Source organism: Dicentrarchus labrax, unplaced genomic scaffold, assembly GCF_905237075.1.
Source record: "Dicentrarchus labrax unplaced genomic scaffold, dlabrax2021, whole genome shotgun sequence".
Taxonomy (NCBI): domain Eukaryota; kingdom Metazoa; phylum Chordata; class Actinopteri; family Moronidae; genus Dicentrarchus; species Dicentrarchus labrax.
Window position 1 is genome coordinate 7,487,532 of NW_026136719.1, and position 16,032 is coordinate 7,503,563.

Below are 16,032 nucleotides of genomic sequence, written 5' to 3' on the forward strand. Positions count from 1 at the left end.
CAAAGTCATTAGGTTTGATGTACTGTTGCTGTTGGAAGGCAACCTGTGGTACTTTGTTCTTGTTGGCAATTTGTTTCGATAAAAGGGGGGTATTGTTTGGTGTATAGAAGAAGAACTACCTACTCAACTGGAAACCACTCTGAGACACACCTAACTTTTGTATCTCCATGGTGCTCACTGTTTAAGTGATGGAGAATGAGAGCAAAAGACAAACGTCTCTTCCCCAAACCTGACTTGGCCAGACTTATCAGTTTCTGACTTGACTGACTTGATTTGGTAAGTTATGAAACCATGACAGCCAACTAGTTCAAAAGGTGCCACTCCTTAGTTAATTATGCCCCACAGGTTAAGGAAGTCTGAAACCTTGGACGGGCCTATTTAAAGTGATGTAACATGTCACAACTGTTGCAAATAGAAATATAAAAATCTTCAAACTGGCTCATAAATCTATTGGTTTTTCTGTGAAAATCAAAAAAAAAAAAAAAAAAACATGAACATGAACGACTTGAAAAAGGTACATCACTTTCCTCTTGTGTTTAAATGTAACTGTAATTCTCAGTCCAAGTTTCTTTTCCTGGTTGGTAAAGAGAAATGCAGATACCAGGCTCTGAAACTTATCAATGAAAGCTATCTTATTAGATCATGTTCATTTTTGCCATTCTAAACTGCTTGATTGATTAATAGTTTGTTCTAAAGTGTGTGATTTTGTAGAATCTCTTTTTATGTTTGCTGTTATTTAAATTATATAGTCTCTGCTCTCTGTTTTCTTTTATAATTAATTCAACATTTCATGGACCTCTATCGAGTTGTTGTCAAGATATGAACAAATAAACTTAAAAATAAACCTATAGCCCTAGATTAGAAGTAACCAAAGTCATAAATCTGAGAACCACAAATTGTTTGGAAAAGAGCTATACAATCAAAGCTGAACTGCATCAAATAATATAATAAAAAATACTGAAGTAATATTAAAGATTGTGGGCCTGTTTCAACTTCTTAGTCTGAGTTTTTGCCAAATGTGCAGCTGGAGGATTTGACACATTTGAGTTTTCACTCTCTCACTCTGATGAGAGGCAGACACTCATTGACCGGACTAAAGTTGGGTCAGAAAGGGGACTTCCACATAGCACTCACTGTGTTCTTTGCAGTAAACCTTTCCCATGTAGGCTACAACAGCTACAACTTGGAGTCTATTCAACAGTCAACAAAGAAATCCCAGATAAATCTCCAAGGAAACACACAGCGTGTCCAGACTAGGTGCGCAAGATCTCATGAAATAAACATCTTTTAAATTTATGACTTGCTTTGAGTAAACCCGCATGATATTTGCATACATGGGTTGCAATGTGCAGTGTGTGCGTTGTCATGACATAAAAAGCATGCTTTTATATAAAATGTCTGTATGGGCTGAACATTGAGGTGGATTTAGGAGGAAAAGAAGGGGAACAGGGGGCATTTACAGTATTTACTAGTATCTACTCCCTCTTCACCTACGACTGCCCACCTGTACATGGTTCCAACACCATCATTAAGTTTGCGGACAACACAGCGGTGATTGGCCTCATCACTGACAACGATGAGTCGGACTACAGGGAGGAGGTCCGGCACCTGGTGACTTGGTGCGCCATCAACAACCTGACCATCAACTCCAAGAAGACCAGCGAGATCATTGTGGACTTCAGAAAAAAGAATGGCGGCACACACACCCCCATCCGTATTAACGGAACCGAGGTTGAGCGTGTCCCCAACTTCAAGTTTCTGGGTGTCCACATCTCTGAGGACCTCTCTTGGACCCTGAACACCTCAACTCTGATTAAAAAGGCTCAGCAGCGTCTCTTCTTCTTTTACCGTTGCACCATCGAGAGCATCCTTACCAACTGCATCACAGTCTGGTACTGAAACTGCTCGGCCTTGGACCGGAGAAATCTGCAGAGGATAGTGAAAACTGCCCTGAGAATCACCGGTTCACCACTCCCCACCATTGAGGCTGTCCGTGGAAGGCACGCAGCATTGCTAGGGACACCTACCACCCAAGACACAAACTGTTTGCCCTCCACCCCTCTGGGAGGCGCTACAGGTCTCTCCGTTCCCGAACTAGCCGGCTCAAGAACAGCTTTTTTCCATCAGCTGTCAGCCTGCTAAACTCTGGGTCGAGGAGACCCCCCACCCCCTTTGAACTCCCACTGAACTCATACTGTAAATATCTTAATTTATTGCCGTTATATTTATTCTGTTAATCTGTTCATAATGTTAATATCTTGCCAGCATATTCATATCAAATTGCACTTTACTACTTTGCACTCCTGGTTGATGCTAACTGTATTTTGTTGTTTGAACCTGTACTTACAATGACAATAAAGTTGAAACAAATCAAATCAAATCAAATCAAATCAAATTTGAAGGCAGAGATTACATAAAGCAACACTACACTACACTCTTGCACTACTTGTACCTACCACAGCTTACTATACTGTAACAATGTGACCTGTGTGATTTATGTTTGCCTGTATTCAATAGCTATATTTATGCTATTCTGCTTTAATATGTTGCATCTCGTTTATCTGCATATCTTGATTTGAATTGTATTACACTGCATATATGTATATTAAGAGCTTTATACAACCAACCTAAATTTCCGTGTATGCGTCAACATACTTCTGATTGTATGATTTCAATGGAAAGAGATGCAGTACGTTCATAAAACATTCAAAGTTGTTTGGAAAGGGGGATTCTTAATTCCGTTATATATGCTGCCGGAAGTGGATTTGAGGTAAACAGCTGGCAGGGGGTGATGTTGAAAGACCCTCCGATCAGCAAGTTTTCCAACAGAGCAGTGGGGGCTTTAACAGGTCACACAGATAAAATGTTGAACACTGAAGATAGTATGGACGTTATCCAAAATACAGCTTTGATATGCCGACGGTGGCGTGGTGCTGGAGGAGACATCTCAGAGGAAGACGAAGATTTGAATTCACTATCATTGCACACAGTAAGCAGCAGTACATCTGAATCTGAATCGGCCACATATGTGTGCACATACAAGGTCTCAGTGTTACACACAGCTCAGATCAAGCACAACTAACATGACCCAAAACAGGTAAACATAAATATTTACCTATAATGTACATACAAGTAAGTAAAAAAAAAAAAGGAGTTAATAAATAAATATAAATAAATATCAAGTAACAAATAGTAAAGTAAACAGTATCTGTAAGTAATCTGAAAGTTGCAGGCTGTGTCGCACAGTGATGACGTTGTGTGTGTACATGTGAGCAGCTCGCTCTTTTTAACATCGTGTAGTTTTAACCACAGACTGATTTAACACCATAAGTACGGTAAGTGGTTACAACCTGTGTGTGTGTGTGTGTGTTTCACGAGTGGACGTCTAACTACCGCAGTCACGCTGCACCACAATGAGTCTGCCATCTAAACGAAGCCATTTTCAACGTTGGTGTACCTGCTGTCGGTTAGCCGCCGCAGCTAAAGCGGTTAGCAGCGACCTGTATTTAATAATCTGTAACCAGGGAACAACACAGCTGACACATCTGACACATCTGCTGCAACATCTGCTGCAACATGCATGGCCAAAAACCTGCCAACGCATCCGTTACCGGAGCTTTGTTCGGTTTAAACGACCGCAGCATTTGCACCCATTGCCAGTGTGTATCGCCCCATGTACCACATGGCAACTGTCTGCAAAGTAGACAGATAGATAGATAGATAGATCGATAGAGATATTCCTTTATTTGGGCCATAATGGGGAAATTCCACTGTTACAGCAGCAAAGTGGATAGAGAAAAAAACAGTATAAAAAACAGTAAGAGTGGGGAAATAATAAAAACACTATATATGTACAAGGTAAGAATCAACAACAACAGATGACACAAATAGTAGCAGCAGTTGCACATGGGCAATAGATTGCACAGTGGATATGGTATGGTGAATATTTCTGGTAAAGTAAGACGTTTAAAGTGACCTGTTGAAGTGAATGGAGCATCCTACGTGCCAGTTGTGCTGTGTCATATTGTTATGTTGTGTTCATGCTCTATGCTGCTTCTGCATATCTTAGTTCCTCTGCATCCTAAATGTGCACTGTGTATATGTATACTATCCTGAGAGCTGCAGACACGAAGACGATGAAGAAGAAGAAGAAAACTTCCTTATATGTGTCAGTATTCTTGGCAACGATGCTGTGATGATCTCAACGGGAAGAGATGCAGTGTGTTGATAAGTCGAGGTTGTTTGGAAAGAGGAATTAATTATGTTACATATGATGCTCTTACTGTGATCTTACACTGGATTTGAGGTAAACAGCTGGCAGGGGGTGATGTGAAAGCAGCTACCTATCAAACTGAGCAGTTGTTGTTGTTGTTGTGTAAGCTTAAGATTTCTTTCCTGCCCGGCACCGAGACTACAGCAGATTATTTCACTGACAAGCACACAACATGAAACAGAGAGCCACTTGATGAAATAAAATGACCTGATGTAGTCTTTCATTGCGATACAAAATTGCATACTTGGTCTGCACTGACAGGATTGCTCATCCAAGTATTATGCGTGCTGACATGTTTATATATATATAAATAGTGCTGTAAACATCCTCAACAAGTCAAAACCAAAAAGTAAAAAGCTTTTCATTAGAGCAATGCTTCTCAAACCCATCATTTTGATAGTACATCTTTATATTATTGATATAAAATGCTGACTTTGTCCACCAAGAGTGAATGATAAAAGTGATTTTAAACATATCTTATAGTTCGTATCATATTATTCTTTTTCATTAGTTTTTCAGGCTGCAAAAGTCTTTTTTTATTATCACCTAATCTACCTATTATTTTCTAAATAAATTATTTGATCTCAATTAATCAAATGTCAGAAAAATGCCTGTGTCCTTAAGCCCAAGCTGCCTTTTTTGTTGATAAGTAAGATTTAACTTTATTAGTTTCTAACTGTCTAATACAGGTTATATTTCAGTAGGGTCTAACATCTGTTTTTGGCTTTTTTTTCTTCTTCTTTTTACTAAACAATGCATTTATTGTGAATGCCTATGTGTTTGCTACATGTACCATATGGCATTAGTCTAAACAATAAGAAGATAAACATAACACAACATCACATTTTTAAAAGTTAAGTGTCAAATTTTCCGAAAGTCTCCAGTTTATTGAACTGAGTGCAGTGTCTTGTCTGATCTTGCATCCAAACACAGATGCCACATTTACTATGTCACTTTGTTATGCAACTGATTGGTTGGTTTTCATTCCAACCCAGCACCAAGACTACAGCAGAACACATCACAGCTAAGGCATGCCACTTGAAACAGAAAGGAGGAAAGACCCGACATAGTCTTTTGTTGGAATAAAAAATTGTATTCTCATATTTTCAATGACTTAGTAATACTCAGTTAAGTACTGTGAGTGCTGGCATATACATTATTTCCAGAGATATTAGCAGGCTTGCTCAACATGCGGTAAAATACCCTCAACAAGTCATGACCAAAAAGTAGAAAGTGGTTGCTCATCAGAGCTGTGCTCCTTTATATGTGGGTCTGTGTATATGATATAATATTGAATATTACATGTTTGAGGTGAAATGCAAACTTTGTTGATGAGAAGTCATTCTAAGTATTCATCATCGTACAGTTTATCTTATTATATAGTTCTTTTTAATGGTTTTTAGTGCTACAACTTACTCTTTTTATCATCAATTAATCTGCTGATTATTTTCTTAATTAATTGTTTGGTCTATAAAATGTCAGAAAATAGTAAAAAACAGTTTTCTAAAGCCAAAAGTGACTTCTTCAATTGTTTGTTTGTTTGACTAAGAGTCTAAAAGCTAAAGCTGTTTAGTGCTGGTAGAATATTGGTCGAAGAGAGTTAATGCATACTTAAAGAGAATATACATATAATAATGTGTAATTTTTTTCACTGTTTTTATTTAGTCCTTTTAAATCTTCTGTAGATTAATTAGCTCTATCCTGTTTAAACTGACACCCTAATCACAACAAAATGAAAAACAACTTTGTTACTTCATTTCCAAATAGTTACACTTTTGCATTTACTAGTATCTTAATGGTAAAACATGTTATTACTTTAACTTACAAATCTAAGGGTTTTCCATTTTGTAACTGTTGGTAAAAAATAGAAATTTAAATCAGTAGTGGCATTTGAGATTTTGGAGCAGCGCTGCATATGTGCCCTTAGATCTAAGGAACGTGTGCCTTCTCCCTAACTGACGCGTGGGAGGAGAAGGAAGGAGAGGAATTAGTAAGAACTACGAGTCAGTTCTGGCTTATTTTTTCGCCTGTGTTTTCCCAACAGTATCCCATTTCAGCAGCGAGTAAATCAAAATAAGGAAGTCAGACGCTGACATTGTGCAGTTTGATTATGACTTAAGAGCACTAAGCCTGTCTCTTATGACACCATAATCAATGTCATTGCAACCATTTCCCAGACATCTTCTCTTGGCATTGTGAATTGTCTCTAAATGTGGTCAATGGTTTTGTTCTCACAGGAGATGTCATCTTTCTGTGGCACCAGCAATGGCTGTGAAGATGCAGGTCAAGAGGCCACAGAGAAACAGGCAAGCATAACATGACAGTGAACACTTTGAACTGCATTTGCAGGAAATGATGCAGTAGAAATACCCCAAACTGTCTGCCAAACTGAGAAGCTATGAAGTATATTTTATGAGCCTTTCAGAAGCCTTTAACTCATTTTTCAGTAGCAGTAATGAATGGTTACATCGCATAATAATGTGATGTTTCCTTTATTGTGACGCCGTCCTGGTTCAGCATGACTCAAAACATAATTGGGGAGAGATTAAAAGGACAGTGCATAAACACATTTTAAGAATTGAATCTGTATTTTTCTCATTGTCAACAAATCTCATGAAAAGCCAAAGTCATCAATGCATTAGTCAGTCTCTCAGTACTTTCTGAATCCCCTACCCTGTCTTTGGCACACAGCCTCAAGCCCATTAGTTCCTAATAAAGACATAAATCTTTAAAAATAGGTCCCAAATATATAGTTTAATTTTTGTACAGCTCAGTTTCCTAAAACACTTGGCAAACACAGACGTTACTGGTGTTTTTGTTGGGGACTATTTTAATCTGTGGATTAATGCACATTTGGTGCTTTAGTGAGTATTTAAGGGAGGAGGGTGGTGTCTCGGTATATTTGGGACTCAGCCAAAATAAGCTACAGCGTGTGTGTTCATTGTAATTAAGGAATACGTCACCATCGATGTGTTTTTAATAGCTTTTTGGACAACAATAGGGCTCTATGGCACAGATGAATGATCAGACTTTGTACAGGCATTACTTGTTAGTAAATCAATTTATAGTTGGTTTGGATCTGTTAATGGGATTTGTTGACAATAAGAAACACACGGACTATCACATAACATTTAGCTGTTTCCATTGCAGTGGCACAGTACTAGTACAGCAATATCCAACAGTGATTATACATTTAAGCAGGTGCATTTAAAGTTTAATAACTTTTATTCACACTGATTTGCATAAAGGGTATTACGCTTGAGCTATGATAACTTGGTTAACTATTCTGTGTTTGTTACAGGAGAAGGAGCATCCTCGTGTACTCATCCCTGAGCTTTGCCGACTCTTCTATCAGCTGGGATGGGTGACGGGGACAGGCGGAGGGATTAGTCTGAGACGAGGGTTCGTATGTAGATTAATTTCTTTCAGAATATTGTGAAAGATCAGAAATTGGAAATTTTGCATTCTCAATCACTTAACTGCGACTATCAGTCCCAGCTTAAATGCTGCTCCAACTGAATTCACTAATTCACCGTCACCGACTTTTCTGTTTGCATGTCTTCGACAATCATACCAAAAGTTTTATTCTGTTGTGGAGATTTATTTAGAACATTTATGTGCTGACAAAAGTGTAGGGAGGCTGATGTGAGGTCAGTTATATCGGTTTTGACAATGTGTGCAAATCTAGGGTGAAGACAGAAGGCCACAGTTTTGCCATAATGAAACAGAATTCAAGCTGAAGGCTTTGACAGGTTATTACAAACATCTTTGAACTGTGTTGTTTTCGATGGCAGCTACAAAGAAAGCACCCCCCATTAGCAAATCCCTGCCTGAAATGGGGAATGGCAGACATTTATTTGAGCCAACAGGGGAAGTTGATGAAACCTCAGATGAAACCAAATAAGATTTTCTGACTCGGGCTCCATGTGTGCTGGTATTTCATTCAGACAGAAAAACATTGTAACTCTTAAATGATTCACAGGAGAATTTCTTTTCATCTTGTTAAATTATTATATCTTTACATTCAGATAGAAAATAAGCAATTAAGCTCCATTGCAATACTTCAGCTTTCCAGGGTGTTACTCCTCAAAATAGCAGAAATGACGGTTGGTTGATGGATGATGGATGGATGATGTTTTTTTTTTAAATCAAGTTAAAAATCAGACCTTCTCTGTGGCCCCAACATTGTCTACATGGTCTACTAAATGTATCAACAAGCCTGTTTGTTCAACATTTTAAATCAGGGCCTTAATTGCTCAGCTCAGGAACCTTAAAGCGGTTTTATTAACAAAGCCTTGAGCACTTATTGACTTAAGCTAAAGAAAGCAGATGAGAATATTTAATAGCCACTATTAAGAAGCTAGGGGAAGCTTAGCAAAATGATCTCTGAAATAAATAAGTCACTTCACCACCTACCTCAAGTAGCTATAATGTCAGCATCACACTGATCTGAGTTCAGTAGCAGATCTACCGTTCAGTACCCACGCACCGGTATTTATATTTGAATTTCCCTCAGGATAAATAAAGTATCTGTCTGTCTGTCTGTCTGTCTGTCTGTCTGTCTGTCTGTCTGTCTGTCTGTCTATCTATCTATCTATCTATCTATCTATCTATCTATCTATCTATCTATCTAGCATAGGCTAACTGGGCTGTCACTGTCCTGAGATCAGTGGGAAAGCGTCTCTGTCGAACTTTACGTTGCTACTTCACTACGTGAGCTCACTGTTACGGTTATTTTTGGCAGTGTAAAATTAGTAAGCTGAATTAGTTCATAAAATTGGGAAATTATGGATGTTTTCAAACGTCCTCAGTTGAACGACAACCAGCAGGTTGTGCTGCTTTGACAACGTCCGGTATGAGTTTAAATCTATTTTGAATAATCTGGTTGATTTGGACAGTTTGCTGACTTTGTCGCGTTTTGTGTTACCCTCTGCTGTTGTGCTCTGACTCTTAAAGCTGTTATGGTCTGGGTAGACAGCCCCGTTCCCCCCACCCACGGTAGACATAATAATATCATCATAATAATTTTGCTTCCCCATGTCTGATACCCTAGCGCCACCTATGGTAATACCGGAAGCATTCGGAATAGACAGTAGTGTTGTTAGACTACTGCACAGTTCTACACAAAGATTCTAATGAGTGAATTTCTATTTTCTGTAAGTGCAGGTCTGAATTTTAAGTTTTTTAGCCTTTTTTTTTTTTTCACAGTTGCTTTGGTTTGACTCAGAAATGACTCAGAGCCTGAGGCGGTCTCGCCAAACCTTGCACGAAAAAAATCAATAGGCCACTCCTTTATCTGCTGTGTTTGTTTTAAGATAAAGAAGCGTACAATGGCTTTAGCCTCCACATTCTATGGGGAAACGTTAAGGCTCTCAACATTTAAACAAAAATATGATCATTGCAAAGATTTTGAGGGAATCAACTGAGGCTGTGCGATGTCTTTACTTTTGATCTCAGCCTTCTTTTTCCCCATTGGGTCTTTTAGTCAAGGCTGTAGAATTTTCCGTTTCCAACAATGGCAGTGATGACAATGGTCATTTCTCATTCAGGAAAATGTGATGTGTTGACACATCAGGTAATCATTGAATCGTTATTTATATTGCATGTTTGCAGTTCAAAGTGCATTGGAACAATGAAGACTAAGACAAAAAGATTTTTAGATTAAGAAAATGATGACTTTAGCGATAACTACAATAAGTCTGTGGAAAACCGTTTGCAAAAGAATAAGGGTGACATACAGTAACTGCTGTGGAAATTGTGTTCTTTATGGAGGGCTAGAACAGCTTTAGTGTTTGTCTAATATTTTGTTGTAGCCATAAAGTTTAACTTCAGTACATTTTCATAACATTTCCTTTGAGATAAGACAATAAAGAAGAAGAGTTCAGCTATTTATATGCCGGGCAAGGCCATGGTGCTCCATTATGGTATGACAGACTAACTCCTGGGATCTAGAACTACTTTACTGTCTTTGTCCTCCTCCTTGATATTATATTAATGTGTGGTTTGTTTTATAATTCATAGAGAGCAGATCTACATTGCGCCATCGGGCGTCCAGAAAGAGAGAATACAGGTGAGCAGGTTCCAACCATAGTGTGAAATATTGTTCTCCTCAGAACAAATAATCAGAGTTGTGATTGAGTTGTATTCAGTTAAGGATTAGTGTGTTAAGTTTGAGAACATATCTTTCAACTCTTTGTGTTACTCAGCCCGACGATATGTTTGTGTGTGACGTGGAGGAGAGGGACATCAGCTGTCCACCTGCCTGGAAGAAGTTAAAGAAGAGCCAGTGTACACCGCTTTTTATGAATGCCTATACTATGAGAGGTGAGTCAATCTCATACACATACCACTAAATCCAATCCACAGTGTACGTCATACAAAGAAAGAAATGGGAAAACAGAAAAATAAGTTTTGTTCAAATATAGATTTCTCTCATTTGAAAGGCAGAATGTAATTGGAAAAACTGAAAGCATTTTTGTGAATGTTGTGATTAGGTTCACTTAAAGTGGACCTATTATGCTTATTTTCAGCTCTATATACTTACTCAGAGATGCTACCAGAGTGTCTTTGCATGATTCACTCTTCAAAAACATCCTTATTTATACTTTATACTTTATTTACTGTCCTTAATACAACCCCTCATGTATGTATGTATGTATGTATGTATGTATGTATGTGTGTATGTGTATACATATATATCTTTTATTTTAATTAACAACTACATTTTACACACATTCAATTCTAACTTACATGTTCCTAGAAGGTTTTTCTTTGGATATGTTTACTCTGGTCTTTCATGAGGGAAGCTCTGGTTTTTGCTGAAAAGTAGAAAAGTGCAGTTTTACAAAAAAGCAGACAAGGTTGCACTCGTAAGATACATCCGATACAGCTGTTGACTGAATGCGTTGTGATTAAAGGTCAACATTTTAATGAAATACCTTGCCTCAAAAAGATGATTCTTCAATTACGCATCCCTTCCATCCTCGAATGCCAGGCGAAATGAAATGAATGAAATGAAACACATTACTAAAAAAATTGTCCCTAAGAATTTCAAAGCTTAGTGCTTTGGTGTGTGATTGTAATCTGCGAGGGGTGGCATGATTTCTTTTGTCTTTTTACCAGAGAAAGACAATACCGAAAGACAACACACAGAAATCAAAATCAGCTTTTCTTTTGCTAAAATACAGGAGCACAGGCAGTTATACACACCCACTCCAAGGCTGCTGTCATGGCAACACTGCTGTATCCTGGCAAAGAGTTCAGGATAACACACCAGGAGATGATCAAGGGGATTCGTAAGGGCACCTCAGGTACCAACTATCGGTATGTAATCAAGCAGCAAGGATTAGTGAAGTCCAAATTGTTTCTGAGCAGTTCTCAGTCAAGTGGAGGTTTGTAAAGTCTTGCTTACGGGAGAAAGTATCTTAGCACTCATAGAAGAAATCCCAGCTGCAAACTCGCTGTTTTGATTCGCCACACTGAATGACAAATATGGAACCCTCATGATTTGCGTAGATATAAACAGTGTCTGCGCTCCCTGGGCGGACACGCTGCACTTCCGCTACCACGTTTGTAATGAAACTGTTTTGTGTCGCTGTAACTTGGAAGTATTGCTGTTTAACTGAGCTTTAGAAAAATAACCAAAGTTAGCTTAAAGGATGAGTACACCCTCAATTCTGCTAGAACCCTCCCTCCAGGTACTTTAATTTATATAGCACCTTCCAAACAACATTACAAAGTGCTTTACAGTTTACTTTTGATTTGACTAACCGCACAGTGTAGCATGGACAGCGGTGTACAGCTGGTAGTTGATCTAACCAGCCATGAGGAGATGCTGTCAGACTTTCCATTTCTCTGCCAGAAAGACAAAGAGTGTGCTGGAGCTTTGACAGGCACCAGAAGGACATTTATGGCCCTTTTGAGAGAGTTACTGTATGGGTATCTGTGTTGTACCTGGGATAGTGGCTCTCCAGTGTGTGTGTCCGTGGGGGAGTGTCAGTACATAGCTGTTTATTGCAGTTAATGTTATTGTTTGTCGGTCATAAATATGTTGTTAAAATCTGAATACAGCACAGTTATTGACAGGCCGTTGTGCTGGATTTACTGGCACTGCGGAGGAATAAATCTTGTTCATTTATGCTGTCGTTTTTCCACGGGTGCTTATCAGACTTGCCTATACTAGTGCAACCCACAGCTGTGTGTGCAGCTTCTGCCACAGTCGAGGTGAGTGGGGGTCAACATACGTAATAAACCTTAGTCTATAGTGTTGCCTATTTCCTCACGGTTAGAGCGGGGCAGGAGAATTTGGCTGATCCAAACTTTCAAATCCAAGCCCTAACCCACTGGCAAGCTACTTTTTTGGCGAAAATCTGTGTACAGTGAAAAATAATAATATAGTGAGTAATTCCTCTAGCGGCAGGAACAACACAGTGCGTCACAAAGCAAAGTGGGGCACTATTCCCAGAACTGTCACCATTGTCATCCCACTGGAGTTTGCGGGCCTGAGAAATATAAACTTTAAGGATAACTAAGGTATTTTTCAACCTGAACCTTATTTTCCAGTGTTTTTGTGTCAAAGTGTTACCAAAGAGTTTAGTCCAGTATCGAGTGAGAACGCTGCATCCTGCAGCTGTGAAACAGACTATATTTAATCCTTGTGGGCAATTGCACACGGTCAGAATATGTCCATTAATAGTGTTTGTTTTTGCTACTGACCAGCTCAGATTGTCTGACTGTACCAGATAGTTTGTTATACAGAAAAATAAATACTCTCCAGTTGTGATATAACTGATGCTGCAGACTGCTGTTGTTCCTGTGGGTGCTGTGACCCTATGCCCACAATTGAGATTTCATAGACTGGATAAACCGAAAGCTAACATTTAATTTCTTTATAGGATCCTTTCCATAACGTCAGACACTTATAATAACAACCTAAACCAGTCAGTAGCTTTTATTTTTAATAGACGTATTTTGACAGACGGATTATGTTGCTCTCCCTCAATACTGGAACAAACTGAAAACAGCATTAGTCACTTTGACAAAATAAACAAAAATAGCCCTGGTTGAAAAATACCAAAGTTACAATGGTGGACAATGAGAGTTAACATTTTAGAAATACTAACACTGTGAATAAACAGTGCTTATTTTCAGTATATTTCACTTACCTGTGCCCCAAACTAATGTGTGGCTCATCTTCCAAGGTAAAATGAATTGCCCACCAAGAATAATCAACTCAAGATGGAGTTCTGGCATGAGTTCAATCTTTCCAGCAGCTGCCAACATTGCTGTGGGAACCAACATGTTTGGGACATTGGCTTCATCAGGGGCTAAGAAAAGCATAACCATGGAAAATCAAATCAGCTCAACCTTATGAAGAGTACAGTTTTATCATAGCATGTGGGTATCTCTATGTAAGGCATGACAATGTGAGCAGCTCTTTGTTGGCTATGGTCTCTTTTTACATAAATGTGCCCTGTCTTGTCTAAAGATTCTCAATAACCCTGATCCAAATCACAGGCTAAAACATGTGAGCGCCAAACCACAACATTGTTCTGTATAACACAGGCACCGTTGCTATTTTTTTTTTAACCCCAGATTACCTACAATGGCATTTTATACATTTTATATTGTGCATATAATTGGGTGCTGTGTGCAATAATGCGTTTAGTCATTTTAAAGGCTTTCATTTCATTTAGAGGATCCGCTTCACTATTTAGCCTTGATCGCAAAGCCAGGAAGGAATAATATTTCAAACAGTTAAAAGATTTGACGATGTGCTTGTGACCCATCCAGGCATCAGAAGAAAGAGGCAAATGTTGGCAGATGTTTAGATAGTTCCTCTCTGGTCAGAGCTGGGAAGGAGCTGGATTACAAACAATGAGTTTCATCATTCATTTGTTTGATAAATCATTCAGTCTGTAAATGGGAAAATGGTCTGATTGCTTGTTTTGTTCACCCAACCATTCAAAACCCAAAGATATTCAACTTGATATACCCTGATGTACAACAGAGAAAAAAAGCAATTCATCCCATTTGAGATGCTGGAATCATCATCAATGTTTGGTTTTTTTTTTTCTTGAGTATTTACCCAGTTTCAGCACTATGAATGATTCACTGTCGCAGACGGTGTTCTCAAGAGAACAGGGATGTCTCTATCCATCTAGCCTCTATCTGACAGAACTCTGATGGCAAAAGTTCATGCCTCAAAAAGTGAGCAGCTTGGATGTAACTTGTCATTTCGTACCCTGCAAATACCCAGGTATGATGACACCCTGGTCGTGCCTATTATTGAAAATACACCAGAGGAGAAGGACTTGAAAGACCGAATGGCTCGAGCAATGGAGGAATACCCTGATTCTTGTGCAGTCCTCGTCCGCCGACATGGTGTATACGTCTGGGGGGAGTCGTGGGAAAAGGCTAAGACTATGTGAGCATTAACCTCCCAGCATTATTAACCCCTTTGATCTTGTTTATGACAGAGAATATATTATACATTTTAGAGCCGGACCGATATGAGTACCTTTGCATAGCCACTTTGGTGTAAAATTGGTGCCCAATCCACACAGAAAAGGTCTATTTTCACCCCAGCTAAAAAAAAATTGGTATTGGCCTCAAAAATCCCATATTGGTCATGCTCTAGTATATTTGTATTACAGGCATATGTAACAGAAAATGGGTTTAAATTCTTTGTGTTGCATTTTTCTCTGCAAACTCTCAAAATACTGATCCATTTTATAGGTGTGAATGCTATGACTACCTGTTTGACATCGCCGTCCAGATGAAGCAGTGTGGACTGGACCCTTCAGCCCTGCCAATGGAAGAAAAAGGAATAGTTTGAAATTCAATGGTTCTTTTTGAAAAGACGTTTGTTGCAGAAAGGTCATTGGGGTTCAATCAGGAGAGCAATTGTAATTGCCTTTCACAACGGCCTGCTTCAAATTTGATGGAATTTGATGGTAAGGGCAGATTCAGAATGAATTCCTGTGATCTGGAAGCACCTGCAGGTATGCTGCAAAGCACTGTGGGGCAACTCATGAGTAAGCTGTTGCCATTGGACTGGAATCAAGGTCTTTGTGAACATCAGGCATGAATAACTGCCTTTGCTGAAATTAATAAAAACTGATGGAATGTAAATGTTGAGTCACAGAAATGATTAGATTTTTTTCGTTTACCTTAGGAAAATCCAACACTAAAAACAAAGCTTTAAAACCAATTTTCCATTTTATAAACTATCATCTAATTCTCTTATTCCTTTTTTAAACACAAGGCACACATAATGATGCCTGATGTTTTGTGTAAACCACCAATCATTTATTTGTCTTCAGACAACAAATATAATACACATATTTTTGACTTTTGATAAACTGAGCACACACAAATGACTATGGTCGGGTGCCCGATTATCTCAGTTGGTAGAGCTGGCAACCCATATACAGGGTTGCTACAGCTGCCCGGGTTCGAATCCGACCTGTGACCGTTTACTGCGTGTCATCCCCTATCTCTCTACCCCCCTTTCCTATATTCAGTTGTCCCTATCTAATAAAGGCATGAATAGGCCAAAAAAAAAAAAAAAATGACTATGGTCATCTTGTCAAACACCTTTCAGTGAAAATAACCATGTATGGCGTAAAAAGGACCCTTGCTGGTTCCATGGACATCCTTCATGCCCAAATCACCAGGCGAGTGCATTTGGTGCAGGCATTGCACAGTGCCTGTAGATCCTTGCACAGCATGCCTCCAGTCGCCTGCATACTCATTTC

General features: G+C 38.9%; 1 protein-coding gene across 1 annotated transcript; it reads left to right on the forward strand.

The window, feature by feature from the left end:
- Positions 1-3,247: 3,247 nt before the first annotated feature.
- Positions 3,248-15,406, forward strand: apip (APAF1 interacting protein). Its single transcript, XM_051378946.1, has 8 exons — positions 3,248-3,335; positions 6,511-6,579; positions 7,575-7,675; positions 10,295-10,343; positions 10,480-10,597; positions 11,461-11,596; positions 14,532-14,699; positions 15,011-15,406. Exons 2-8 carry the CDS (start codon positions 6,514-6,516, stop codon positions 15,108-15,110), a joined length of 738 nt encoding a protein of 245 aa, XP_051234906.1. The 5' UTR covers positions 3,248-3,335; positions 6,511-6,513; the 3' UTR covers positions 15,111-15,406.
- The last annotated feature ends 626 nt before the right edge of the window (positions 15,407-16,032 follow it).